The 27,145-nt window shown below is 35.1% G+C and overlaps 1 protein-coding gene across 1 annotated transcript in view; it reads right to left on the reverse strand.

The window, feature by feature from the left end:
- Positions 1-27,076, reverse strand: part of tmem54b (transmembrane protein 54b) — a 35,900-nt gene extending 8,824 nt beyond the window's left edge. Inside the window, exons 1-4 of the mRNA XM_061897372.1 lie at positions 26,917-27,076; positions 22,212-22,408; positions 10,726-10,785; positions 8,800-8,991 (exon numbers count right to left, since the gene is read on the reverse strand). Coding sequence (XP_061753356.1) covers positions 8,800-8,991; positions 10,726-10,785; positions 22,212-22,408; positions 26,917-26,929 — 462 coding nt within the window. The 5' untranslated portion in view covers positions 26,930-27,076. The remainder of the gene's footprint in view (positions 1-8,799; positions 8,992-10,725; positions 10,786-22,211; positions 22,409-26,916) is intronic.
- Positions 27,077-27,145: the final 69 nt, after the last annotated feature.

Consider the following 27,145-nt stretch of genomic DNA (forward strand, 5'->3'; position numbering starts at 1 on the left):
TTTTTTAAAAATCAACAGCATAAATGTTCATTTCTGCTGTTTTTTTTCTTAAATCCCCACATAAATGCTCAGTTCTGCTGGGTTTTTTTAATCAACCACATAATTGTTAATTTCTGCTGTTTTTTTAAAGAAATCAACCGCATAAATGCTCATTTCTGCAGGTTTTTTTTTTAAATCCCCACATAAATGCTAATTTCTGCTGTTTTTTTTTTTTTAATCAACCACATAAATGTTAATTTCTGCTGGGGGTTTTTCAACCAATTGCATAAATGTTAATTTCTGCTGTTTTTAAAAAATAAACCACATAAATGTTCATGTGTGCTGTTTTTTTATAAAAAAATCTACCGCTTAATTGTTAGATTCTGCTGTTTTTAATGAACCGCACAAATGTTCATTTCTGCAGTTTTTTTAAAATCTACCGCATAAATGTTCATTTGTGCCGTGTTTTTAAAGAAATCAACCGCATAAATGTTCATTTCTGCCGTTTTTTTTTTTTTAAATCAACTGCACAAATGTTCATTTCTGCGGTTTTTTTTTTTTAAATCAACAGCATAAATGTTAATTTCTTCTGTTTTTAAAAATAAACCACAAATGTTCATGTGTGCTGTTTCTTAAAAAAAATCTACTGCTTAATTGTTTGATTCTGCTGTTTTTAATGAACCGCACAAATGTTCAATTCTGCAGTTTAAAAAAAACAACAACTGCAAAAAATTTTATTTCTGCTGTTTTTTAAAAATCTACCGCATAAATGTTAATTTCTGCCGTTTTTTTAAAGAAATCAACCGCATAAATGTACATTTCTGCCGTTATTTTTAAATCAGCAGCATAAATGTTAATTTCTTCTGTTTTTAAAAATAAACCACATAAATGTTCATGTGTGCTGTTTCTTAAAAAAATCTACTGCTTAATTGTTCGATTCTGCTGTTTTTAATGAACCGCAAAAATGTTAATTTCTGCTGTTTTAAAAAAAAATCTACTCCAAAAATGTTAATTTTTGCAGTTTTTTTTTTAAATCAACTGCATAAATGTTCATTTCTGCCGTTTTTTTTTTTTTAAATCAACAGCATGTTAATTTCTTCTGTTTTTAAAAATAAACCACATAAATGTTCATGTGTGCTGTTTCTTAAAAAAAATCTACTGCTTAATTGTTTGATTCTGCTGTTTTTAATGAACCGCACAAATGTTCAATTCTGCAGTTTAAAAAAAACAACTGCAAAAATGTTTATTTCTGCTGTTTTTTAAAAATCTACCGCATAAATGTTAATTTCTGCCGTTTTTTTAAAGAAATCAACCGCATAAATGTTCATTTCTGCCGTTATTTTTAAATCAGCAGCATAAATGTTAATTTTCTTCTGTTTTTAAAAATAAACCACATAAATGTTCATGTGTGCTGTTTCTTAAAAAAATCTACTGCTTAATTGTTCGATTCTGCTGTTTTTAATGAACCGCAAAAATGTTAATTTCTGCTGTTTTAAAAAAAAAAATCTACTCCAAAAATGTTAATTTCTGCAGTTTTTTTTTTTAAATCAACCGCATAAATGTTAATTTCAGCGGTTTTTAAAAATCAACTGCAAACATGTTAATTTCTGCTGTTTTTTTAAAAATCAACCGCATAAATGTTAATTTCAGCGGTTTTTAAAAATCAACTGCATAAATGCTCATTCCAACTGGTTTTTAAAAAATCAACCAATTAAATGCTCATTTTTCCGTTTTTTTTTTTTTTTAATCATAGCACAAATGGTAATTTCTGCTTTTTTTTAAAAAATCAACAGCATAAATGTTCATTTCTGCAGTTTTTTTTCTTAAATCCCCACATAAATGCTCATTTCTGCTGGGTTTTTTTAAATCAACCACATAATTGTTCATTTCTGCTGTTTTTTTTAAAGAAATCCACCGCATAAATGCTCATTTCTGCAGGGTTTTTTTTTAAATCCCCACATAAATGCTAATTTCTGCTGTTTTTTTTTTTTAATCAACCACATAATTGTTAATTTCTGCTGGGGGTTTTTCAACCAATTGCATAAATGTTAATTTCTGCTGTTTTTAAAAAATAAACCACATAAATGTTCATGTGTGCTGTTTTTTTATAAAAAAATCTACCGCTTAATTGTTCGATTCTGCTGTTTTTAATGAACCGCACAAATGTTCATTTCTGCAGTTTTTTAAAAATCTACCGCATATATGTTCATTTGTGCCGTGTTTTTAAAGAAATCAACCGCATAAATGTTCATTTCTGCCGTTTTTTTTTTTTCAAATCAACTGCATAAATGTTCATTTCTGCCGGGTTTTTTTTTTAAATCAACAGCATAAATGTTAATTTCTTCTGTTTTTGAAAATAAACCACATAAATGTTCATGTGTGCTGTTTCTTAAAAAAAATCTACTGCTTAATTGTTTGATTCTGCTGTTTTTAATGAACCGCACAAATGTTCAATTCTGCAGTTTAAAAAAAACAACAACTGCAAAAATGTTTCTGCTGTTTTTTAAAAATCTACCGCATAAATGTTAATTTCTGCCGTTTTTTTAAAGAAATCAACCGCATAAATGTTCATTTCTGCCGTTATTTTTAAATCAGCAGCATAAATGTTAATTTCTTCTGTTTGTAAAAATAAACCACATAAATGTTCATGTGTGCTGTTTCTTAAAAAAATCTACTGCTTAATTGTTCGATTCTGCTGTTTTTAATGGACCGCAAAAATGTTAATTTCTGCTGTTTTAAAAAAAAATCTACTCCAAAAATGTTAATTTTTGCAGTTTTTTTTTTAAATCAACTGCATAAATGTTCATTTCTGCCGTTTGTTTTTTTTTAAATCAACAGCATGTTAATTTCTTCTGTTTTTAAAAATAAACCACATAAATGTTCATGTGTGCTGTTTCTTAAAAAAAATCTACTGCTTAATTGTTTGATTCTGCTGTTTTTAATGAACCGCACAAATGTTCAATTCTGCAGTTTAAAAAAAACAACAACTGCAAAAATGTTTATTTCTGCTGTTTTTTAAAAATCTACCGCATAAATGTTAATTTCTGCCGTTTTTTTAAAGAAATCAACCGCATAAATGTTCATTTCTGCCGTTATTTTTAAATCAGCAGCATAAATGTTAATTTTCTTCTGTTTTTAAAAATAAACCACATAAATGTTCATGTGTGCTGTTTCTTAAAAAAATCTACTGCTTAATTGTTCGATTCTGCTGTTTTTAATGAACCGCAAAAATGTTAATTTCTGCTGTTTTAAAAAAAAAAATCTACTCCAAAAATGTTAATTTCTGCAGTTTTTTTTTTAAATCAACCGCATAAATGTTAATTTCAGCGGTTTTTAAAAATCAACTGCAAACATGTTAATTTCTGCTGTTTTTTTAAAAATCAACCGCATAAATGTTAATTTCAGCGGTTTTTAAAAATCAACTGCATAAATGCTCATTCCAACTGGTTTTTAAAAAATCAACCAATTAAATGCTCATTTTTCCGTTTTTTTTTTTTTTTAATCATAGCACAAATGTTAATTTCTGCTTTTTTTTAAAAAATCAACAGCATAAATGTTCATTTCTGCAGTTTTTTTTCTTAAATCCCCACATAAATGCTCATTTCTGCTGGGTTTTTTTAAATCAACCACATAATTGTTCATTTCTGCTGTTTTTTTTAAAGAAATCCACCGCATAAATGCTCATTTCTGCAGGGTTTTTTTTTAAATCCCCACATAAATGCTAATTTCTGCTGTTTTTTTTTTTTTAAATCAACCACATAATTGTTAATTTCTGCTGGGGGTTTTTCAACCAATTGCATAAATGTTAATTTCTGCTGTTTTTAAAAAATAAACCACATAAATGTTCATGTGTGCTGTTTTTTTATAAAAAAATCTACCGCTTAATTGTTCGATTCTGCTGTTTTTAATGAACCGCACAAATGTTCATTTCTGCAGTTTTTTAAAAATCTACCGCATATATGTTCATTCGTGCCGTGTTTTTAAAGAAATCAACCGCATAAATGTTCATTTCTGCCGTTTTTTTTTTTTTAAATCAACTGCATAAATGTTCATTTCTGCCGGGTTTTTTTTTTAAATCAACAGCATAAATGTTAATTTCTTCTGTTTTTGAAAATAAACCACATAAATGTTCATGTGTGCTGTTTCTTAAAAAAAATCTACTGCTTAATTGTTTGATTCTGCTGTTTTTAATGAACCGCACAAATGTTCAATTCTGCAGTTTAAAAAAAACAACAACTGCAAAAATGTTTCTGCTGTTTTTTAAAAATCTACCGCATAAATGTTAATTGCTGCCGTTTTTTTAAAGAAATCAACCGCATAAATGTTCATTTCTGCCGTTATTTTTAAATCAGCAGCATAAATGTTAATTTCTTCTGTTTTTAAAAATAAACCACATAAATGTTCATGTGTGCTGTTTCTTAAAAAAATCTACTGCTTAATTGTTCGATTCTGCTGTTTTTAATGAACCGCAAAAATGTTAATTTCTGCTGTTTTAAAAAAAAATCTACTCCAAAAATGTTAATTTTTGCAGTTTTTTTTTTAAATCAACTGCATAAATGTTCATTTCTGCCGTTTTTTTTTTTTAAATCAACAGCATAAATGTTAATTTCTTCTGTTTTTAAAAATAAACCACATAAATGTTCATGTGTGCTGTTTCTTAAAAAAAATCTACTGCTTAATTGTTTGATTCTGCTGTTTTTAATGAACCGCACAAATGTTCAATTCTGCAGTTTAAAAAAAACAACAACTGCAAAAATGTTTATTTCTGCTGTTTTTTAAAAATCTACCGCATAAATGTTAATTTCTGCCGTTTTTTTAAAGAAATCAACCGCATAAATGTTCATTTCTGCCGTTATTTTTAAATCAGCAGCATAAATGTTAATTTTCTTCTGTTTTTAAAAATAAACCACATAAATGTTCATGTGTGCTGTTTCTTAAAAAAATCTACTGCTTAATTGTTCGATTCTGCTGTTTTTAATGAACCGCAAAAATGTTAATTTCTGCTGTTTTAAAAAAAAAATCTACTCCAAAAATGTTAATTTCTGCAGTTTTTTTTTTAAATCAACCGCATAAATGTTAATTTCAGCGGTTTTTAAAAATCAACTGCAAACATGTTAATTTCTGCTGTTTTTTTAAAAATCAACCGCATAAATGTTAATTTCAGCGGTTTTTAAAAATCAACTGCATAAATGCTCATTCCAACTGGTTTTTAAAAAATCAACCAATTAAATGCTCATTTTTCCGTTTTTTTTTTTTTTTAATCATAGCACAAATGTTAATTTCTGCTTTTTTTTAAAAAATCAACAGCATAAATGTTCATTTCTGCAGTTTTTTTTCTTAAATCCCCACATAAATGCTCATTTCTGCTGGGTTTTTTTAAATCAACCACATAATTGTTCATTTCTGCTGTTTTTTTTAAAGAAATCCACCGCATAAATGCTCATTTCTGCAGGTTTTTTTTTTAAATCCCCACATAAATGCTAATTTCTGCTGTTTTTTTTTTTTTAATCAACCACATAATTGTTAATTTCTGCTGGGGGTTTTTCAACCAATTGCATAAATGTTAATTTCTGCTGTTTTTAAAAAATAAACCACATAAATGTTCATGTGTGCTGTTTTTTTATAAAAAAATCTACCGCTTAATTGTTCGATTCTGCTGTTTTTAATGAACCGCACAAATGTTCATTTCTGCAGTTTTTTAAAAATCTACCGCATATATGTTCATTTGTGCCGTGTTTTTAAAGAAATCAACCGCATAAATGTTCATTTCTGCCGTTTTTTTTTTTTTAAATCAACTGCATAAATGTTCATTTCTGCCGGGTTTTTTTTTTAAATCAACAGCATAAATGTTAATTTCTTCTGTTTTTGAAAATAAACCACATAAATGTTCATGTGTGCTGTTTCTTAAAAAAAATCTACTGCTTAATTGTTTGATTCTGCTGTTTTAATGAACCGCACAAATGTTCAATTCTGCAGTTTAAAAAAAACAACAACTGCAAAAATGTTTCTGCTGTTTTTTAAAAATCTACCGCATAAATGTTAATTTCTGCCGTTTTTTTAAAGAAATCAACCGCATAAATGTTCATTTCTGCCGTTATTTTTAAATCAGCAGCATAAATGTTAATTTCTTCTGTTTTTAAAAATAAACCACATAAATGTTCATGTGTGCTGTTTCTTAAAAAAATCTACTGCTTAATTGTTCGATTCTGCTGTTTTTAATGAACCGCAAAAATGTTAATTTCTGCTGTTTTAAAAAAAAATCTACTCCAAAAATGTTAATTTCTGCAGTTTTTTTTTTAAATCAACCGCATAAATGTTAATTTCAGCGGTTTTTAAAAATCAACTGCAAACATGTTAATTTCTGCTGTTTTTTTTCAAATCAACCGCATAAATGTTAATTTCAGCGGTTTTTAAAAATCAACTGCATAAATGCTCATTCCAACTGGTTTTTAAAAAATCAACCAATTAAATGCTCATTTTTCCTGTTGTTTTTTTTTAATCATAGCACAAATGTTAATTTCTGCTTTTTAAAAAAAAATCAACAGCATAAATGTTCATTTCTGCAGTTTTTTTTCTTAAATCCCCACATAAATGCTCATTTCTGCTGTTTTTTTTTTAATCAACCACATAATTGTTAATTTCTGCTGTTTTTTTAAAGAAATCAACCGCATAAATGCTCATTTCTGCAGGTTTTTTTTTTAAATCCCCACATAAATGCTAATTTCTGCTGTTTTTTTTTTTTTTAATCAACCACATAATTGTTAATTTCTGCTGGGGTTTTTTCAACCAATTGCATAAATGTTAATTTCTGCTGTTTTTAAAAAATAAACCACATAAATGTTCATGTGTGCTGTTTTTTTATAAAAAAAATCTACCGCTTAATTGTTCGATTCTGCTGTTTTTAATGAACCGCACAAATGTTCATTTCTGCAGTTTTTTAAAAATCTACCGCATAAATGTTCATTTGTGCCGTGTTTTTAAAGAAATCAACCGCATAAATGTTCATTTCTGCCGTTTTTTTTTTTAAATCAACTGCATAAATGTTCATTTCTGCCGGGTTTTTTTTTTAAATCAACAGCATAAATGTTAATTTCTTCTGTTTTTAAAAATAAACCACATAAATGTTCATGTGTGCTGTTTCTTAAAAAAAATCTACTGCTTAATTGTTTGATTCTGCTGTTTTTAATTAACCGCACAAATGTTCAATTCTGCAGTTTAAAAAAAACAACAACTGCAAAAATGTTTATTTCTGCTGTTTTTTAAAAATCTACCGCATAAATGTTAATTTCTGCCGTTTTTTTAAAGAAATCAACCGCATAAATGTTCATTTCTGCCGTTTTTTTTAAATCAGCAGCATAAATGTTAATTTCTTCTGTTTTTAAAAATAAACCACATAAATGTTCATGTGTGCTGTTTCTTAAAAAAATCTACTGCTTAATTGTTCGATTCTGCTGTTTTTAATGAACCGCAAAAATGTTAATTTCGGCTGTTTTAAAAAAAAATCTACTCCAAAAATGTTAATTTCTGCAGTTTTTTTTTTAAATCAACCGCATAAATGTTAATTTCAGCGGTTTTTGAAAATCAACTGCAAACATGTTAATTTCTGCTGTTTTTTTTAAATCAACCGCATAAATGTTAATTTCAGCTGTTTTTAAAAATGAACTGCATAAATGCTCATTTCAACTGTTTTTTTAAAAATCAACCAATTAAATGCTCATTTTTGTTGTTGTTTTTTTTTAATCATAGCACAAATGTTAATTTCTGCTTTTTTTTTTAAATCAACAGCATAAATGTTCATTTCTGCATTTTTTTTTCTCAAGTCCCCACATAAAAGCTCATTTCTGCTGTTTTATTTAATCAACCACATAAATGTTAATTTCTGCTGTTTTTTAAAGAAATCAACCGCATAAATGTTCATTTCTGCCGTTTTTTAACAGCATAAATGTTAATTTCTAATGTTTTTAAGAATAAACCACATAAATGTTCATGTGGGCTGTTTTTACAAAAAATCTACCGCTTAATTGTTCGATTCTGCTGTTTTTTAATGAACCGCACAAATGTTAATTTCTGCTGTTCAAAAAAAAAAATCAACTGCAAAAATTTTAATTCCTGCTGTTTTTTAAAAAATCAACTGCATAAATGTTAATTTCAGCGGTTTTTAAAAATCAACCACATAAATGTTAATTTCAGCGTTTTTTAAAAATCAACTGCATAGATGCTCATTCCAACTGTTTTTTAAAAATCAACCAAATAAATGCTCATTTCTGCCGTTTTTTTAACAGCATAAATGTTAATTTTTGCTGTTTTTAAAAATAAACCACATAAATGTTCATGTGTGCCGTTTTTTTTTAAAATCTACCAGTTAATTGTTCGATTCTGCTGTTTTTTAATGGACCGCACAAATGTTCATTTCTGCTGTTTTAAAAAAAAATCAACTGCATAAATGCTCATTCCAACTGTTTTTTAAAATCAACTGCAAAAATGTTAATTTCTGCTATTTTTTAAAAATCAACTGAAATTAACTACATAAATGCTCATTCCAACTGTTTTTTAAAAATCAACCAAATAAATGCTAATTTCCGCTGGGTTTTTTTTAAAATCACAGCATAAATGTTCATTTCTGCTTTTAAAAAAATAAATAAAAATCAACTGCATAAATGTTCATTTCTGCTGTTTGTTTTTTTTAATCTACGCATAAATGTTCATTTCTGCCGTTTTTTAAAAATCAACCTTCTGAATGTTCATTTCTGCCGTTTTTAAAAATCCACTGCATAAACGTTCATTTCTGCTATGTGCCAGTGGTCAAAGGTCGTAACTCACATAGATGCGCGTGGGGTCGAAAGGACACTCGTTGGTGATGCTGGAGTAGCCGATGGCGTCCGGGAAGCGGCAGTGCGTCAGGAGGCTGCGCCCGCCGTGAATGATGGCCCTCACCACCGACACCAGGAGGCCGATGGCAGCCGCGGCCGCCGTGAGGGAGGAAGCCAAGCTCATGCTGAAGAGGGACCAGGTCTGCCACACACACACACACAGCCAAAGCAATAGGTAAACTTGCGCAATGTGTGTTTTTAAATGAAATCATTCATCAGGGGATCATAGCCAAGCCTTCTAGTATTAGCATTGATGGCTGCATAATTAACAAAAGATATGATAAACAGGTGAGGAGCCAAGTCCCGCCCCCAGTTCAGACTGACAAAAGGTAACCAGGGAGTGGTTTAGAGGGACGAGTTTCACTTACTGGCCTTAGTTTCAACCTGGCTAGTCTCGTCTGAGCAGCCTGACAGCTGGCAGCGACGGCCAGGAGCCATACGCTGGGCTCAGAAGAACCGTGTAAGTCACAGGTGTCAAACTCAAGGCTGACGAGCCACATCATTTTACGTGACCCGCCAAAGACTGGAATTAATATGCTTCAATAAAATACTTTATCTTTTGCATGTACTGCATATCTTTTTAACTTTAATATGATCCTACAAAAATATACATGCATACTACCGAAACAAACATTTCTGTAAACATTTAAATACAGTGGGGCAAAAAAGTATTTAGTCAGCCATCGATTGTGCAAGTTCTCCCACTTAGAATGATGACAGAGGTCTGTAATTTTCATCATAGGTACACTTCAACTGTGAGAGACAGAATGTGAAAAAAAAATCCAGGAGTTCACATTGTAGGAATTTTAATGAATTTATTTGTAAATTATGGTGGAAAATAAGTATTTGGTCAATCATTCAAAGCTCTCACTGATGGAAGGAGTTTTTGGCTCAAAATCTCACGATACATGGCCGCATTCATTCTTTCCTTAACACGGATCAATCGTCCTGTCCCCCTTAGCAGAAAAAGAGCCCCAAAGCATGATGTTTCCACCCCCATGCTTCACAGTAGGTAAGGTGTTCTTGGGATGCAACTCAGTATTCTTCTTCCTCCAAACACGACGAGTTGAGTTTATACCAAAATGGATACATGGATGATACAGCAGAGGATTGGGAGAATATCATGTGGTCAGATGAAACCAAAATAGAACTTTTTGGTATAAACTCAACTCGTCGTGTTTGGAGGAAGAAGAACACTGAGTTGCATCCCAGGAACACCATACCTACTGTGAAGCATGGGGGTGGAAACATCATGCTTTTGGGGCTGTTTTTCTGCTAAGGGGACAGGACGATTGATCCGTGTTAAGGAAAGACTGAATGGGGCCATGTATTGTGACATTTTGAGCCAAAACCTCCTTCCATCAGTGAGTGCTTTGAATGGTTGTCCAAATAGTTATTTTCCAACATAATTTACAAATAAATTCTTTAAAATTCCTACAATGTGAATTGCTGGATTTTTTTTTCACATTCCGTCTCCCACAGTTGAAGTGTATCTGTGATGAAAATTACAGATATCTGTCATCATTTTAAGTGGGAGAACTTGCACAATCGGTGGCTGACTAAATGCTTTTTTGCCCCACTTTATGCTTTTTTTTGTTTGTTTGTTTTCTAAGTGTGGCTTATCCTCAAAAATCTAGTAATTACACATAGCAGATCCGTTTTACTAGGTGGGTAGACAAAAATGAACAAAAGAATGCAGTGGGTGGAGGTAATTCAAGGAAGCCGTCAAGCGAAACAATATCACAGCGTGCAGAACGTGTCAAGAAAGCATTGATGTTATTGGGGTAGAATGGAACCTGCCACAAATCAGAACGTAAAGAACATTCCTGTAAGGTTCTTTTACAGCTTTCCGTACAATAAAAGAAAGGACACTGACCAGGCTTCTCCTCCCCTTGTTTTTGGACTGGACGATAGCCAGAATGCCCACCAAGACTCCCTGCAGGAAAGGAAAAAGACAACATTATGATATCGTAAAAAATGTGTTTTATGAACACCTCGCAGAGCACTAAAAAAGTTCAACAAAACATGACCACAGTTTAAAAGCATTCCCGCAGAAACTGGGCGTGAGTGATGACAGATGCTGACCGACTGCGATGGTTTGAGGACTATAGGTCAAACCAGATGTATCACAACATATTATACCAGGGACAGAGACAGACCATTTTTTTCTGTCTTTTAAAATTGCGAGTTATAAAATAAAACGTCAAAAAAGTTCGGAAAAAATAAAAAAATTTGTCAATAATAAGGTTGTTTGAATCAAATTAGTAATGTGTAACACTACCCAAACCCTCTTGCAAATATGTAAAAAATGCTTCAGTGCTCCTGGTAGCACGGGACACTTCAGTGTTTACTCAACACAGACGCCATCAAAAGGTCACATTTATGCATTGACTCACAACACCAACATCGAGGAACCAGGATGAGGTGATAGAGGAAAGTAAAAACGTAACAAATCTATTTGTGGCAGCATCGGATAAAAAGTTATGTTTGCGTTTCCCTTCTGCATCTCATAACACAGGGGTCGGGAACCTTTTTTGGCAGAGAGAGCCAAGAATCCAAATATTTTTAAATGTATTTCCGTGAGAGCCGGATCTTTTTTTTTTCAACACTGAACACAGCTAAACGCGTGCATTTTTAAGTAAGACCAACATTACTAGAGTATAATAGGTCTCGTATTCTTTGTAATAATGTTGATATTCTGAAGCTAACTGTGGAGGAGCGTGGCCTGCGGGCCTGCAGCGATGCTGGGTGTGCCAGGACCGGCCTCGAAATCAGCGACAGGTGCGTAGATGGCCCACCTGGGCCTTGTTATCTAATCACCTGTTGCTCTGTTATAAGCAGCAGCCGGGAGCGGAGACAGAGTTGGAGCTGGAGTCAGAGCGCGAGCGAGAACGAAAGAGAAAAATACAGAGAGACCTATTGAAAAATAAAAAAATATCGTAACCCTGGAACAGCCTTTCATGTCAGTGCTTGGTGGTCTGAAGAACCCAGGGAGGGTTTTCAAAAGCTAGTTTCAACCAAATTAGGGCAATAATTATTATAAAAATACAGAGTGTATATATGTCGGGCAATGATGTTAGGTTTAGGGTGTGGTGGGGGCCCTTCAGGAGTCTAATAATAATAATAATAATAATAATAATAATAATAATAATAATAATAATAATAATAATGTTCACAAAAAATAAATAATATTAAAGACCAAAATCGGGGTCACAAACAAAATCCTGTTTAGGGCCTCACAAAGTCTGGGGTGTCATGGTCCACATCTTGGACCATGTCATATTCTGGTTTTGTTTCTGTTTTATTATCATCCTGTGTTGCATTTGACATCTTTGGTTCCCGGTGGCACTTCCTGTTTGGTTTTCTGTTGTCAGGGTAACTCATTCAGTGTCACCTGATTCTGGTTTGTCGTCACGCACCTGACTTGATTAGTTTTCTCCTTATTTAAGACCGCCTTTGTTTTACATTCGGCCTCGGACTATAGTTTGCTACACGCAACAAGTGACATCGCTCTTCCCGCATTGTGGTAACTATCTTTTTTCACCCTATTAGCTTCCATGCTATTTTGTTTGTTTACTTGTCCCTAGTTTACATACTAGCGCTTTCAGTTCATTCTAGCTTCCACGCTAGTTCTGTTTGTTTTGTCTTTAGTGCCTAAGTGCCAGTATTTCTGTTATTAGTTTGTTTTTGTAGTTAGGAATAAATCATCATTCCTACCTTAACGCTGTGTTCCATCTCTGCTGCACCACGAGAACACAACCACACGCCACCCAGGGGACCGTAACAACTAGGGCTGCGAATCTTTGGGTGTCCCACGATTTGATTCAATGTCGATCCTTGGGTCGCGATTCGATTAAAAAATCGATTTTTTTCGATTTAATGCGATTCTCGATTCAAAAACGATATTTTTCCGATTCAAAACGTTTCTGTATTCATTAAATACATAGGATTTCAGCAGGATCTACCCCAGTCTGCAAACATGCCAGCAGAGTAGTAGATTTAAAAAAAAATAATAATTTATAATTGTAAAGGACTGATTGCTTTTAACTATTAAACGAACCAAAAATATGACTTATTTTATCTTTGTGAAAACATTGGACACAGTGTGTTGTCAAGCTTATGAGATGCAATGCAAGTGTAAGCCACTGTGACACTATTGTTCTTTTTTATTATTTTTATAAATGTCTAATGATAATGTCAATGAGGGATTTTTAATCACTGCTATGCTGAAATTATAACTAATATTGATACTGTTGTTGATAATATTCATTTTTGTTTCACTACTTTTGGTTTGTTCTGTGTCGTGTTTGTGTCTTCTCTCAATTGCTCCGTTTATTGCAGTGTTGCTGGGTCAGGTTTGGTTTTGGAATTGGATTGCGTTGTTATGGTATTGCTGTGTAGTGGTTTGTTGGATTGATTAAAAAAAAATAATAATAAAATAAAAATATATTTTTTTAAATCGATTTTTTTTTTTTTTTAATGAGAATCGATTCTGAATCGCGATTCGTATTCGAATCAATTTTTTCCCACACCCCTAGTAACAACAATCTGTTTGGATAGGTAATATTTCTGTCAATTAAAAAAAAAAAATCTCAATAATCAATTAAAACATGCTCCAATTAACACCTCTATTCAATTAACTGACGCAGATTACGCACTGTGCGTAGGACCCCACGATCCATGGGGGCCCCGGTTTTGCGTCAATAACAAGCGCATGTCAAATGTCAATTCAAGAATGACAAGGCGCTGCATATGAAATGTTTCCGCAAACACATTCCTAGCCCCTTCCTATTCTGTCAACGATAACAGGTTGTTCAAATTAATAGTGCTTACAAAGTACAAAGAAGAAGAGTTAGGAGAAATACTTTCAACCTTATTGAAAATAAGATATTCTGCATCTCAGTATGCTAATGACTGAATTAATTGATTACATATTACAAAACTGTTGTGTATACTAAATCACAGATGTTATTTTACTATAAAAAGGTCAGTAAATGACTCTATATATTTGTAAACGCTCTGAAGTGGGAGAAGGGTAGGAAGCTTTGCTTCTTCCTAATCCTTTTCGGATATGATGTAAAGCAGGGGTGTCGAACTCAAATACAGAGTGGGCCAAAATTTAAAACCGAACAAAGCCGCGGGCCGAGGTTGAACAAATTAACCTTTTAATAGGGACCCAAACAAGTTTTGCATTGAATATTGAACAAGCAAGGCTCACATAACTTCATAGTGACATACAAAATCGAGTTTCAAATAATAATAATAATTGAAAAATATCTAATGGCATATCAAATCAAATGTAAATAAAAATTGAATGCCTCTTTTCGGCGGTGGTGTTGAGGTGGACGGGGTTTGGTGATAGCGGGGGGGTGTATATTGTGCGTCCCGGAAGAGTTAGTGCTGCAAGGCGTTCTGGGTATTTGTTCTGTTGTGTTACGGTGCCGATGTTCTCCCGAAATGTGTCATTCTTGTTTGGTGCGGGTTCACAGTGTGGCGCATATTTGTAACAGTGTTAAAGTTATTTATACGGCCACCCTCAGTGTGACCTGTACGGCTGTTGACCAAGTATGTCTTGCATTCAATTGTGTGTATGAAAAGTGGATGTGTAGACAGGTTGTAGAGAACGCCAAAGACAATGCCTTTGAAGCCCACCCCAAATATTGTTGTCCGGGATGAAATTCGGGAGGGGCACTGAACTTCGGGAGTCTCCCGGGAAAATGGAGAGGGTTGGCAAGTAAGAGTATTAGCGGTGAATGCGGTGTTACAGCAGCAGGTTAGCTTTAATGTTAATTTGATATTGCCTCAAGGGCCAAGTGAAATTACACGGCGGGCAAAATTTGGCCTGCGGGCCAGAGTTTGACACCCATGATATAAAGTGACATGATATGAAACTGTGTGACGTATTATACTGTAAGTGTGATCATGTTCGAAATAAACTAAAGAAAAAAAGGAAGAAGAATATAATGTCACATTTCCTTAAGTATATTCATTGTCCCTCTTAGTGCTGAGCTGGTAAACATGTACTGGGATCAAACTCCATTGTGGCAAATTCATGTTTTATTTTTGTTAAATTGTTGTGTATTTTCGCACTAATTGTTTTTCATCATTTCCCCTTTATTTGTTTTAGTTCAAAACATGCAGTATGTTTGGTTGAAAAAAGTACTGAAATAGTTTGACAGAAATATTTTTTTGCAATATAATGTAATGGGGTGGGGGGCCTCATAATACAATTCTGCCTGGGCCCCCAATTTAGCCTGCTGGTCACAGAGTGCATGGTTAACAAAGGTAATTGTTGCCAGGGTCTCCAACAGAGATGCAACGATATGAAAACTTCATATCACAGTTATCAGTATTAACATGGTTTCGTTGAATGTGTCCAAAAAGTACTAATAAACACTTGTTACTAATTTTTATTCCAAAAATTCAACAAAATAAATAGGTCACACGGTATACTTGGCAGAAAAAATATCTTATATGACAATATTGTTCTGAATATTTACTGTATTTGTATTTAAGTGTTGAAAAATTGATTTTCTACCATTTTAATTTGTCAAAGTTGTTTTTTTTAAATAATGAATAATAAAACGTGTTAGGTGCCTCAGTCCAGTTTATGTGACATTACTCAAATTCACTTCCCGTTGTCATATTTCTTGTAGTATTGATTGACAGTTTGTACTTTTAATGTGCAGAATTGAATATTTCATGTCTTCAGACAGTAATGCGTTTCCATGAGTTTATATTGTGGAATGTCGTCTTTTTAAATGGCGAAGGACGTTAATTTCTTTTTTTTTCATGTAAGCATTTCAGCTCGCCCACGCCAGCTTGTTTCTGACATTATCAAAGTGTTATCAGTTACGGTAATTTAAAACAGCAATACTGACCAATACTGCTTTACGGTAGATGAAAACGTGACTGCTGTTGTTGTGTGTTGTTACCGCGCTGGGAGGACGTTAATGAAACTGCCTAACAATAAACCCACATAAGAGACCAAGAACTCACCCTCGATCATTCTACAGTTATAACGTCATTGGGCAGACACGCTATTTATACTGAGGGAAAGCGGACGTGAAAACAGGCTGTCCTCACTCAGGTCCGCATGGAGCTGGAGGGGGCGTGGCCTCCAGTTCCGCCTGAATTTCGGGAGAAAATTTGTCCTGGGAGAGGTGCTGAATTTCGGGAGTCTCCCGAAAAATCCCGTAGGGTTGGCAAGTATGCCCTGCGATGAGGTGGCGACCTGTCCAGGGTGTACGCCGCATTCCGCCCGAATGAAGCTGGGATAGGTTCCAACACCCCCTGCCACCCCGGAGGGAATAAGCGGTAGAAATGGATGGATGGATAGAAATGGTAGTATCTGCATTTAATGTACAGTATGGCTGTTGCTACAGTACCCAAATATAAGTCAAGCATGATACATTTCTTTACAATTATTGCTGACTGAGTAGTTTTCTCCTTACCGCTATATGTCAAAGTCAAGGCCCGCGGGGAATGAATTATCTATAGCCCCCGGGATGATATTTGATTAGTATTATAACCTGCCCGCAGGCCACAGCAGGCAGTTGATTGTTAATAATGTAAATAATTCAATGTAAAAACTCTGAGGATTAACCTGTGTGATGACTGAATTATGCTGATAGTATATATTTGTACCATGAATTGATTAACGTGGACCCCGACTTAAACAAGTTGAAAAACTAATTTGGGTGTTACCATTTAGTGGTTAATTGTACCGAATATGTACTGTACTGTGCAATCTACTAATAAAAGTTTAAATCAATCAATGTTGCTGTTTTGCACGCACCAATACTCCATCAGTGTTGGCGCTAGGAATTTTCAGAATGGGGTCCCAGGGACCCCGTCAAGTTATAAAATATGGGGGCCCACGGTAAATTATTGGGGTCCCACTTTTTGTAACCGTTTTGAAAGCAAATGCGTTATTGTGTTGTATCTCACATTCCATAGTGTTTTGGAAAAAGGTTGTCATAAACGTTACTTGATTCATTAAAAGAATTATACAAAACAAAAACATTTTTATGCATATGTAAATGTATTTCAGTTATAAACATTAATTCATGTTGCGATCCGCTACTTGGATCACCACATATGTTTTATACTTCCAGTTGTTGTATCACTGTTTTACACTCTTACTTCCTGTTTAGTCAGTCACCATGGTTCTTCATTGATCCCACCTGCTAATCACGGTTTCTGCACACCTGTCACTTTTTGATTACTCACCTATTTAAGCCCGTCCCTTTTCGTCATTCTTTCGGGGACTCTAATTTGCCTTCGAGCAACATTCACGACTGTCTACTACCCGTATGTATTTTCTCGCTAGCTCTTACGCTAAGCCACTCAATATTCCAGCTTTCATGCTGAATGTTTTTTTGTTTACTCTTTTGTGTGCTTCGTGCCAAGTATCGTTTTTTGTATTTTCTATTCCTAGCTTTCATGCTAGCGCCCTTGGTTTATTTTTGTCTGTTAGCTCCAGTGTTTTTGTTCATAGTCTGTTTTTGTTAAATGTAATAAATCATTTAAACTTACCGTTGCTGTGTTCATGCCGACGCATCCTCGAAGGGACCAATTTGGCATCACTATGCCAACCAGTCGTAACAATTCACTTTCTTTTTTCATTCATGGATCTAAACTTTACCGCTGCCAGTATTTTTTTTTTACATTTTTATTGAAATATTTTCAGAATGTGTTTGTTCTATTTATGGCCAAAGTAAGACAATAACAAAAAGTTGAATTTATTTTCTTTATTAAATGCCATGACTTTAATAGTCCGCGAGTGCACAAATTTTCCTCCATATGGCCCCTGAGCTATAATATGTTTGACACCCCTGCATCGGTTCTACGACCATGCGGTCATAGATACATTTTCATGCACCCCAAATCCTTAATGTCTTGACTACTTTAACGTGACGTCTTCAATAGTGCAGTTGGTAAGGTTGTATCCTTCCTCATCCCTGTGAGGAAACCTGCGTGTGATCGAAGCATTAAAGGCCTACTGAAATGAGATTTTCTTATTTAAACGGGGATAGCAGGTCCATTGTATTTGTCATACTTGATCATTTCGCGATATTGCCATATTTTTGCTGAAAGGATTTAGTAGAGAACATCGACGATAAAGTGCGCAACATTTGGTCGCTAATAAAAAAGCCTTGCCTGTACCGAAAGTAGCAGACAATGTGCGCGTGAGGTCACAAGTTGTAGGGCTCCTCACATCCTCTGATTATTATCATTGCCACCAGCAGCAAGAGCGATTCGGACCGAGAAAGCGACGATTTCCCCATTAATTTGAGCAAGGATGAAAGATTTGTGGATGAGGAAAGTTAGAGTGAAGCACTAGAGAAAAAAAGAAAAGAAAAAAAAGGCAACGGCAGTGGTTGCGATTCAGATATTAGACACATTTACTAAGATAATTCTGAAAAATTCCTTATCTGCTTATTGTGTTAATAGTGTTTTAGTGAGATTATAAAATCATACCTGAAAGTCAGAGGGTTGCGGTGACCGCCAGTGTCTCTGAGAGAAGCCAATGGAGGAGCCAAGATCACAGCTGCCTTTTTGACAACTGCTGTGGGAGGAAGGACGCTAACTCCGCACAAGTTTCAGGTAAGAGTCGACTTCATATCACAATTTTCTCATCCAAAAACTTGTTGGTGGACATGTGGTGGAGAAATATGTTCGCTAAAGCTTCACAACAAACAAAGAAACACCGTCTGTGTTTCGGATGCTAAAGGCAGCTGCAATCCACCGCTTTCCAACAACAGAATTCTTCTTTGACGTCTCCATTATTAATTTAACAAATTGCAAAAGATTCAGCAACACAGATGTCCAAAATACTGTGTGATTATGCGATGAAAAGAGACAACTTTTAGCCGTAAGTGGTGCTGGACTAAAATGTCTGCTCAACCAATAACGTCACAAACACGCGTCAACATTCCGCGACGTTTTCAACAAGAAACTTAAAATTGATATTTAAAATTGTAATTTAGTAAACTAAACCGGCCGTATTGGCATGTGTTGCAATGTTAAGATTTCATCATTGATATATAAACTAACAGACTGAGTGGTCGGTAGTAGTGGGTTTCAGTAGGCCTTTAAAGGCCTACTGATATGAGATTTTCTTATTTAAACGGGGATATCAGGTCCATTCTACGTGTTTTACTTACTTAATTTGAGCTAGGATGAAAGATTTGTGGATGAGGAAAGTGAGAGTGAAGGACTAGAAAAAAATAAAAATAAAAAGACTATACAGTGGGAGCGATTCAGATGTTAGACAAATTTACTAGGATAATTATGGAAAATCCCTTATTTGCTTATTGTGTTACTAGTGTTTTAGTGAGATTATATGGTCGTACCTGTACAACCTAAAGGTCGGCCCCGCACCTTTCTTCAGCACCAGTCGACTGGTGGTGGTGATGCCCATCTCTGCCCTTCTCAAGGGGCCCTCATCGAAACACGATCTTTCGAAATGATCGCTGCATAATACACTGTACTTTGTGTGTGTGGTCCAATCCAACCGTGTTTGTTTGACCGCTCTGTTCCATAGTAAAGCTTCACCGTCATCTTTCGGGAATGTAAACAATGAAACACCGGCTGTGTTTGTGTTGCTAAAGGCGGCCGCAATACACCGCTTCCCACCTACAGCTTTCTTCTTTGACGTCTCCATTATTCATTGAACAAATTCAGCAACACAGATGTCCAGAAAACTGTGGAATTATGCGATGAAAACAGACGACTTATAGCTGGGAACAGTGCTGGAACAAAATGACCTGTACAATGAGTGACGTCACGGGCACGTTTCAGTAGGATACTACGGTGCGAAATTTAAAATTACAATTTAGTAAACTAAAAAGGCCGCATCGGCATGTGTTGCAATGTTAATATTTCATCATTGATGTATAAACTATCAGACTGCGTGGTCGGTAGTAGTGGGTTTCAGTAGGCTTTTAAAAAATGAGATTTTCTTATTTAAAACGGGGATAGCAGGTCCATTCTATGTGTTTTATTTGATCATTTCGCGATATTGCCATATTTTTGCTGAAAGGATTTAGTAGAGAACATTGATGATAAAGTTCGCAACTTTTGGTGCTGATAAAAAAGCCTTGCCTGTACCGGAAGTAGCAGGCGATGTGCGCGTGACGTCACGGGTTGTGGAGCTCCTCACATCTGAACATTGTTTACAATCATGGCCACCAGCTGCGAGAGCGATTCGGACCAAGAAAGCGACGATTTCCCCATTAATTTGAACTAGGATGAAAGATTTGTGGATGAGGAAAGTGAGAGTGAAGGACTAGAAAAAAAATAAAATAAAAAGACTATACAGTGGGAGCGATTCAGATGTTAGACAAATTTACTAGGATAATTCTGGAAAATCCCTTATTTGCTTATTGTGTTACTATGGTCGTACCCGTACAACCTGAAGGTCGGCCCCGCACCTTTCTTCAGCACCAGTCGACGGGTGGTGGCGATGCCCATCTCTGTCCTTCTCAAGGGACCCTCTTCGAAACACGATCTTTCGAAACGATCGATGCATAATACACTGTACTTTGTGTGTGCGGTCCAATCCAACCGTGTTCGCTTGACCGCTCTGTTCCATAGTAAAGCTTCACCGTCATCTTTCGGGAATGTAAACAATGAAACACCGGCTGTGTTTGTGTTGCTAAAGGCGGCCGCAATACACCGCTTCCCACCTACAGCTTTCTTCTTTGACGTCTCCATTATTCATTGAACAAATTGCAAAAAATTCAGCAACACAGATGTCCAGAAAACTGTGGAATTATGCGATGAAAGCAGACTTATACCTGGGAACGGTGCTGGGACAAAATGACCTGTACAATGCGTGACGTGACGCGCACGCGTCATCATACTGCAACGTTTTAGCATGATACTTTGGCGCGAAATTTAAAATTGCAATTTAGTAAACTAATTTAGTATTGGTATGTGTTGCAATGTTAATATTTCATCATTGATATATAAACTATCAGACTGCGTCGTGGGTAGTAGTGGGTTTCAGTAAAGGCCTACTGAAAGGAGATTTTCTTATTCAAACGGGGAAAGCAGGTCCATTCTATGTGTTTTACTTCATCATTTCGCGATATATAGCCATATTTTTGCTGAAAGGATTTAGTAGAGAACATCGACGATAAAGTTCGCAGCTTTTGGTGCTGGTAAAAAAAGACTTGCCTGTACTGGAAGTAGCAGACGATGTGCGCGTGACGTCACGGGTTGTGGAGCTCCTCACATTTGAACATTGTTTACAATCATGGCCACCAGCAGCGAGAGCGATTCGGACCAAGCAAGTGACGATTTTCCCATTAATTTGAGCTAGGATGAAAGATTAGTTGATGAGGAAAGTGAGAGTGAAGGACTAGAAAAAAAAAGAAGAAAAAAAAGACTATACAGTGGGAGCGATTCAGATGTTATTAGACAAATTTGCTTATTCTGTTGCTAGTGTTTTAGTGAGATTATATGGTCGTACCTGTACAACCTGAAGGTCGGCCCTACACCTTTCTTCAGCAACCGTCGACGGGTGGTGGCGATGCCCATCTCTGCCCTTTTCAAGGGACCCTCTTCGAAACACGATCTTTCGAAATGATCGCTGCATAATACACTGTACTTGGTGTGTGTGGTCCAATCCAACAGTGTTCCCCTGACCGCTCTGTTCCATAGTAAAGCTTCACCGTCATCTTTCGGGAACGTAAACAATGAAACACCGGCTGTGTTTGTGTTGCTAAAGGCGGCCGCAATACACCGCTTCCCACCTACAGCTTTCTTCTTTGACGTCTCCATTATTCATTGAACAAATTGCAAAAAATTCAGCAACACAGATGTCCAGAAAACTGTGGAATTATGTGATGAAAACAGACTTATAGCTGGGAACGGTGCTGGGACAAAATGACCTGTACAATGCGTGACATCACGCGCACGCGTCATCATACCGCGACGTTTTAGCATGATACTTCTACGCGAAATTTAAAATTTCAATTTAGTAAACTAATTTAGTATTGGCATGTGTTGCAATGTTAATATTTCATCATTGATATATAAACTATCAGACTGCGTGGTCGGTAGTAGTGGGTTTCAGTAGGCCTTTAAGGAGTAGGACTATCCGGGACTGGCTGCAGTGTGCTCAAACAACCACCAGATGGCATCTGCGAGCAGCTAATATTGTATTGTCTCTTTTTCTTTTGAACTTTTTAGGGCTTATCAGGTCAGTAGTGCATTATTTACTCACATTTTAAGTCGGGAATAAGGCCAAAAATAACCCAGACCCACTGTAAGTAGAGCTAGAGTACATCCTGGCACAATTTTACGGCCGCATTGAAACAGGAGTTCAGAACAGAGCGATCCCGTACTCACCATTAGGCCGGATGTGAGCGCCACCACGTTGGATATGGCGTACTCCATGGCCCTGGCCTGCTTGTGCAGGTTGATGTGGCGCAGCACCACGCCGTGCACCAGTGCTCCCAGCATGAAGTTGATGTGGCCCACCAGCACCACGCTGAGACCCATCTTCATCAGGGCCTTGGGGTCCTCCAGGCTGGCGCAACACACTCCTGGACAGAAGACAGTGGTTCTCTTTAAACCCGCGTTACGTCACAAACAAGCTCGTCCAGGTTCAACGGCCCCGCTGTCGCATCGATCGGAGACACGGGAGTCGGGTCAAGCACACAGCAGAGATGAGGCCACCATTAATCATTAATGAGCCCGCAGGAAAAACAGCTCGAAATGCACATTTCAACTACTAAAGGGGATTAAAACATGTTAAATAATATCAAACAGTATTTAATAAATCAGTGGTTCTCAAATGGGGGTTGAAGGTATGCCAAGGGGTACGTGAGATTTTTTTAAAATATTCTAAAAATAGCAACAATGCAAAAATCATTTATAAATATATCTATTGAATAATCAACAAAATATGAATGTCAGTTCATAAACTGTGAAAATAAATGCAACATGGCAATATTTAGTGTTTTTTGTGGACATGTTCCATAAATATTGATGTTAGAGATTTCTTTTTTTGTGAAGAAATGTTTAGAATTAAGTTCATAAATCCAGAAAGATCTCTATTACAATCCCCAAAGAGGACACTTTAAGTTGATGATTACTTCTATGTGTAGAAATCTTTATTTATAATTGAATCACTTGTTTATTTTAACAAGTTTTTTGTTATTTTTATATATTTTTTTCCCATATAGTTCAAGAAAGACCACTACAAATGAGCAATATGTTGCACTGTTATACAATTTAGTAAATCAGAAACTGATGTTAAATCTTTATTTTTTTGTGAAAACATTTTTAGAATTAGGTTCATGAATCTAGATGGATCTCTCTTACTGTCCCCAAATATTATAAAAATAGCAACAATTCAAAAATCCTTTATAAATATATTTATTGAATAATACTTCAACAAAATATGAATGTAAGTTCATAAACTGTGAAAAGAAATGCAACAATACAATATTCAGTGTTGACAGCTAGATTTTTTGTGGACATGTTCCATAAATACTGATGTTAAAGAGGTCTTTTTTTGTGAAGAAATGTTTAGAATGAAGTTAATGAATCCAGATGGATCTCTATTACAATCCCCAAAGAGGGCACTTTAAGTTGATGATTACTTCTATGTGTAGAAATCTTTATTTAGAATTGAATCACTTGTTTATTTTTCAACAAGTTTTTAGTTCTTTCTATGGATTTTTTTTCCAAATAGTTCAAGAAAGACCACTACAAATGAGCAATATGATGCACTGTTATACAATTTAATAAATCAGAAACTAATGTTAAATCTTTATTTTTTTGTAAAGAAATGTTTAGAATTAGGTTCATAAATCCAAATGGATCTCTATTACAATCCCCAAAGAGGGCACTTTAAATTGATGATTACTTCTATGTGTAGAAATCTTTATTAGAATTGAATCACTTGTTTATTTTAACAAGTTTTTAAATATTTTTATATCTTTTTTTCCAAATAGTTCAAGAAAGACCACTACATATGAGCAATATTTTGCACTGTTATACAATTTAATAAATCATAGACTGATGACATAGTGCTGTATTTTACTTCTTTATCTCTTTTTTCAACCAAAAATGCTTTGCTCTGATTAGGGGGTACTTGAATTAAAAAAATGTTCACAGGGGGTACATCACTGAAAAAAGGTTAAGAACCACTGTAATAAATAACAAATATTAAGTATTTCAACAGTAAATACATGTCTGCTACAATCTCCCACCCAAACTCGTTAAGTACACATGAAAATTTGGCTTACCTTGAAAAAAAATAAATAATGTCATCCATAAGACCTGTTATTTCTTGTTTTGTTCAAATATCTGAGAAATGTTCCATTACATCAGGGGTCGGGAACCTTTTTGGCAGAGAGAGCCAAGAAGCCAAATATTTTTAAATTGTATTTCCGTAAGAGCCATATAATATTTTTTTCAACACTGAACACAACTCAACGCGTGCATTTTCAAGTGAGACCAACATTTCTAGAGTATAATAGGTCCCTTATTCTTTGGAATAACATTGTTATTCTGAAGCTAACTGTGGAGGGGGCGTGGCCTACGGGCCTGTAGCGAAGCGGGGTGCTGCTCAAAATCAGCAACAGGTGCGTAGATGGCCCAGCTGGGCCTTGTTTTCTAATCACCTGTCACTCTGTTTATAAGCAGCAAATGCTGGAAAGCAACTAAGAGACTTATTGAAAAATAAAAAAATATTGTAACCCTGGAACAGGCTCAGATGCCGGTGCCTGGTGGTCTGAAGAACCCCCAAGAGGGCTAGCCCCACACTAACAAATAATAAATAAATTACTTCTTACCATTAACGCAACTTCTTGAACATAAAAATGCATGAGAATGTTTTATATTTTGAACGTTATTTCTGATTACAAGTGGAATTATTCATTATTTATCGTGCCGAGCAATGTCAGCTCAGATTTATCCGAGAGCCAGATGCGGTCATCAAAAGAGCCACATCTGGCTCGCGAGCCATAGGTTTCTTACCCCTGCATTATATGGACAAACAATTGAAATGTAAACACGAGAAAGGGCGTCAAAATCAAGGAAAAAGGTAATCTTACAGAAAAAGGTCATTTTAAACCAGGGGTCGGGAACCTTTTTGGCAGAGAGAGCCAAGAAGCCAAATATTTTTTAAATTAATTTCCGTAAGAGCCATATAATATTTTTTTCAACACAACTCAACGCGTGCATTTTCAAGTAAGACCAACATTTCTAGAGTATAATAGGTCTCTTATTCTTTGGAATGACATTGTTATTCTGAAGCTAACTCTGGAGGGGGCGTGGCCCGCGGGCCTGCAGCGAAGCGGGGTGTTGCCAGGGCCGACCTCGAAATCAGCGACAGGTGCGTAGACGGCCCAGCTGGGCCTTGTTTTCTAATCACCTGTCACTCTGTTTATAAGCAGCAGCCAGGAGAGAGCGAAAACGAAAGAGAAAAAGACAAATGCTGGAAAGCAACTGAGACTTATTGAAAAACAAAAACATATTGTAACCCTGAAACAAGCTCTCATGTCAGTGCCTGGTGGTCTGAAGAACCCCCAAGAGGGCAAGCCCCACACTAACCAATAATAAATAAATGACTTCTTACCATTAACGCAACTTCTTGAACATAAAAATGCATGAGAATGTTTTATATTTTGAACGTTATTTTTGATTACAAGTGGAATTATTCATTATTTATGTCAGCTCAGATTTATCCGAGAGCCAGATGCGGTCATCAAAAGAGCCACATCTGGCTCGCGAGCCTTAGGTTCCCTACCCCTGCATTATATGGACAAACAATTGAAACGTAAACACGAGAAAGGGCATCAAAATCGAGGAAAAATGTAATCTTACAGAAAAAGATCATTTTAAACATTTGTATGCACGTACAACACTTAAGACCTTCAGTATATCTGTATGTGGAATTAAATTATGGAATGGATGAAGCAAAGGAATCAAACAATGTACTAATATGATCCGCTTCAAGAAACTCTTCAAACTTAAAGTTTTTGCAAAGTACAAAGAAGAAGAACCATGATAAACATTCTGAATATATTTCATCCATTCATTTTCAATTGTTTTTAATTCAAATACCCCTAATCAGAGCAAAGCATTTTTGGTTGAAAAAAAGAGATAAAGAAGTAAAATACAGCACTATGTCATCAGTTTCGGATTTATTAAATTGTATAAAAGTGCAACATATTGCTCATTTATAGTGGTCTTTCTTGAACTATTTGGAAAAAGAGATACAAAAATAACTAAAAACTTGTTGAAAAATAAGCAAGTGTTTCAATTATAAATAAAGATTTCTACACATAGAAGTAATCATCAACTTAAAGTGCCCTCTTTGGGGATTGTAATAGAGATCCATCTGGATTCATGAATTTATTTCTAAACATTTCTTCATAAAAAAAGAAATCTAAACATCAATATTTATGGAACATGTCCACAAAAAATCTAGTTGTCAACACTGAATATTGCGTTGTTACATTTCTATACACAGTCTCACATTCACATTTTGTTGAAGTATTGTTCAATAAATATATTCATAAAAGATTTTTGAATTGTTGCTATTTTTAGAATATTTAAAAAAAAAAATCTTACGTACCCCTTGGCATACCTTCAAGTACCCCCAGGGGTACGCGTACCCCCATTTGAGAACCACTGCCGAATGTAATATGACTTATTTCACTAATTATGTATTTATGTTTAATATGTTATTAGTTAGGGAGTATATTGTGAATAAATAGAGAACAGGAAGTATTAGCAAATGCTATGTAAAGGAAAAAGGGGTAGGATTAAATTCTTCCTACTCCTTTTCAAACATGTTGAATAGAGAAACTGGAAATTATAATGTATCATGTTGTTTTCATGCATCTTCCAAATAAACACAAACTCAACTCAAATGTGATTGTTCTGTTTTACTTACAAATATCACTACAAAAGTGGTTCATCTTAGTCTAGGTACTTTTAAACTATGTTTGCACACAGCCACACCCAAACAAACTTTTACACACACACAAACACACAGGTTTAAATGATTACAAAATAAAGTGTGTGAATTTATTACCTGTTCTGGCCATCTTTTTTTTTTTTAGGTCACCATGCGTTCACATTGACCCTCTCGAGTGTAAAGTGTTATAAGGAAGACCTCTTGTCCTCTCCATGTCCGAATTTAAAACAAAGTCCCACACGCCAGGCAGCACGGGATGTTGAAGGGCACAATTTTCAAAATAAAACGCACTGCGCTAGTTTAAAGCATGAATGGGGTTTATTTTGAGCGCTGGACTGTCAGTTTG

The sequence above is a fragment of the Nerophis ophidion genome, linkage group LG04 (genome assembly GCF_033978795.1).
Source record: "Nerophis ophidion isolate RoL-2023_Sa linkage group LG04, RoL_Noph_v1.0, whole genome shotgun sequence".
Taxonomy (NCBI): Eukaryota; Metazoa; Chordata; class Actinopteri; order Syngnathiformes; family Syngnathidae; genus Nerophis; species Nerophis ophidion.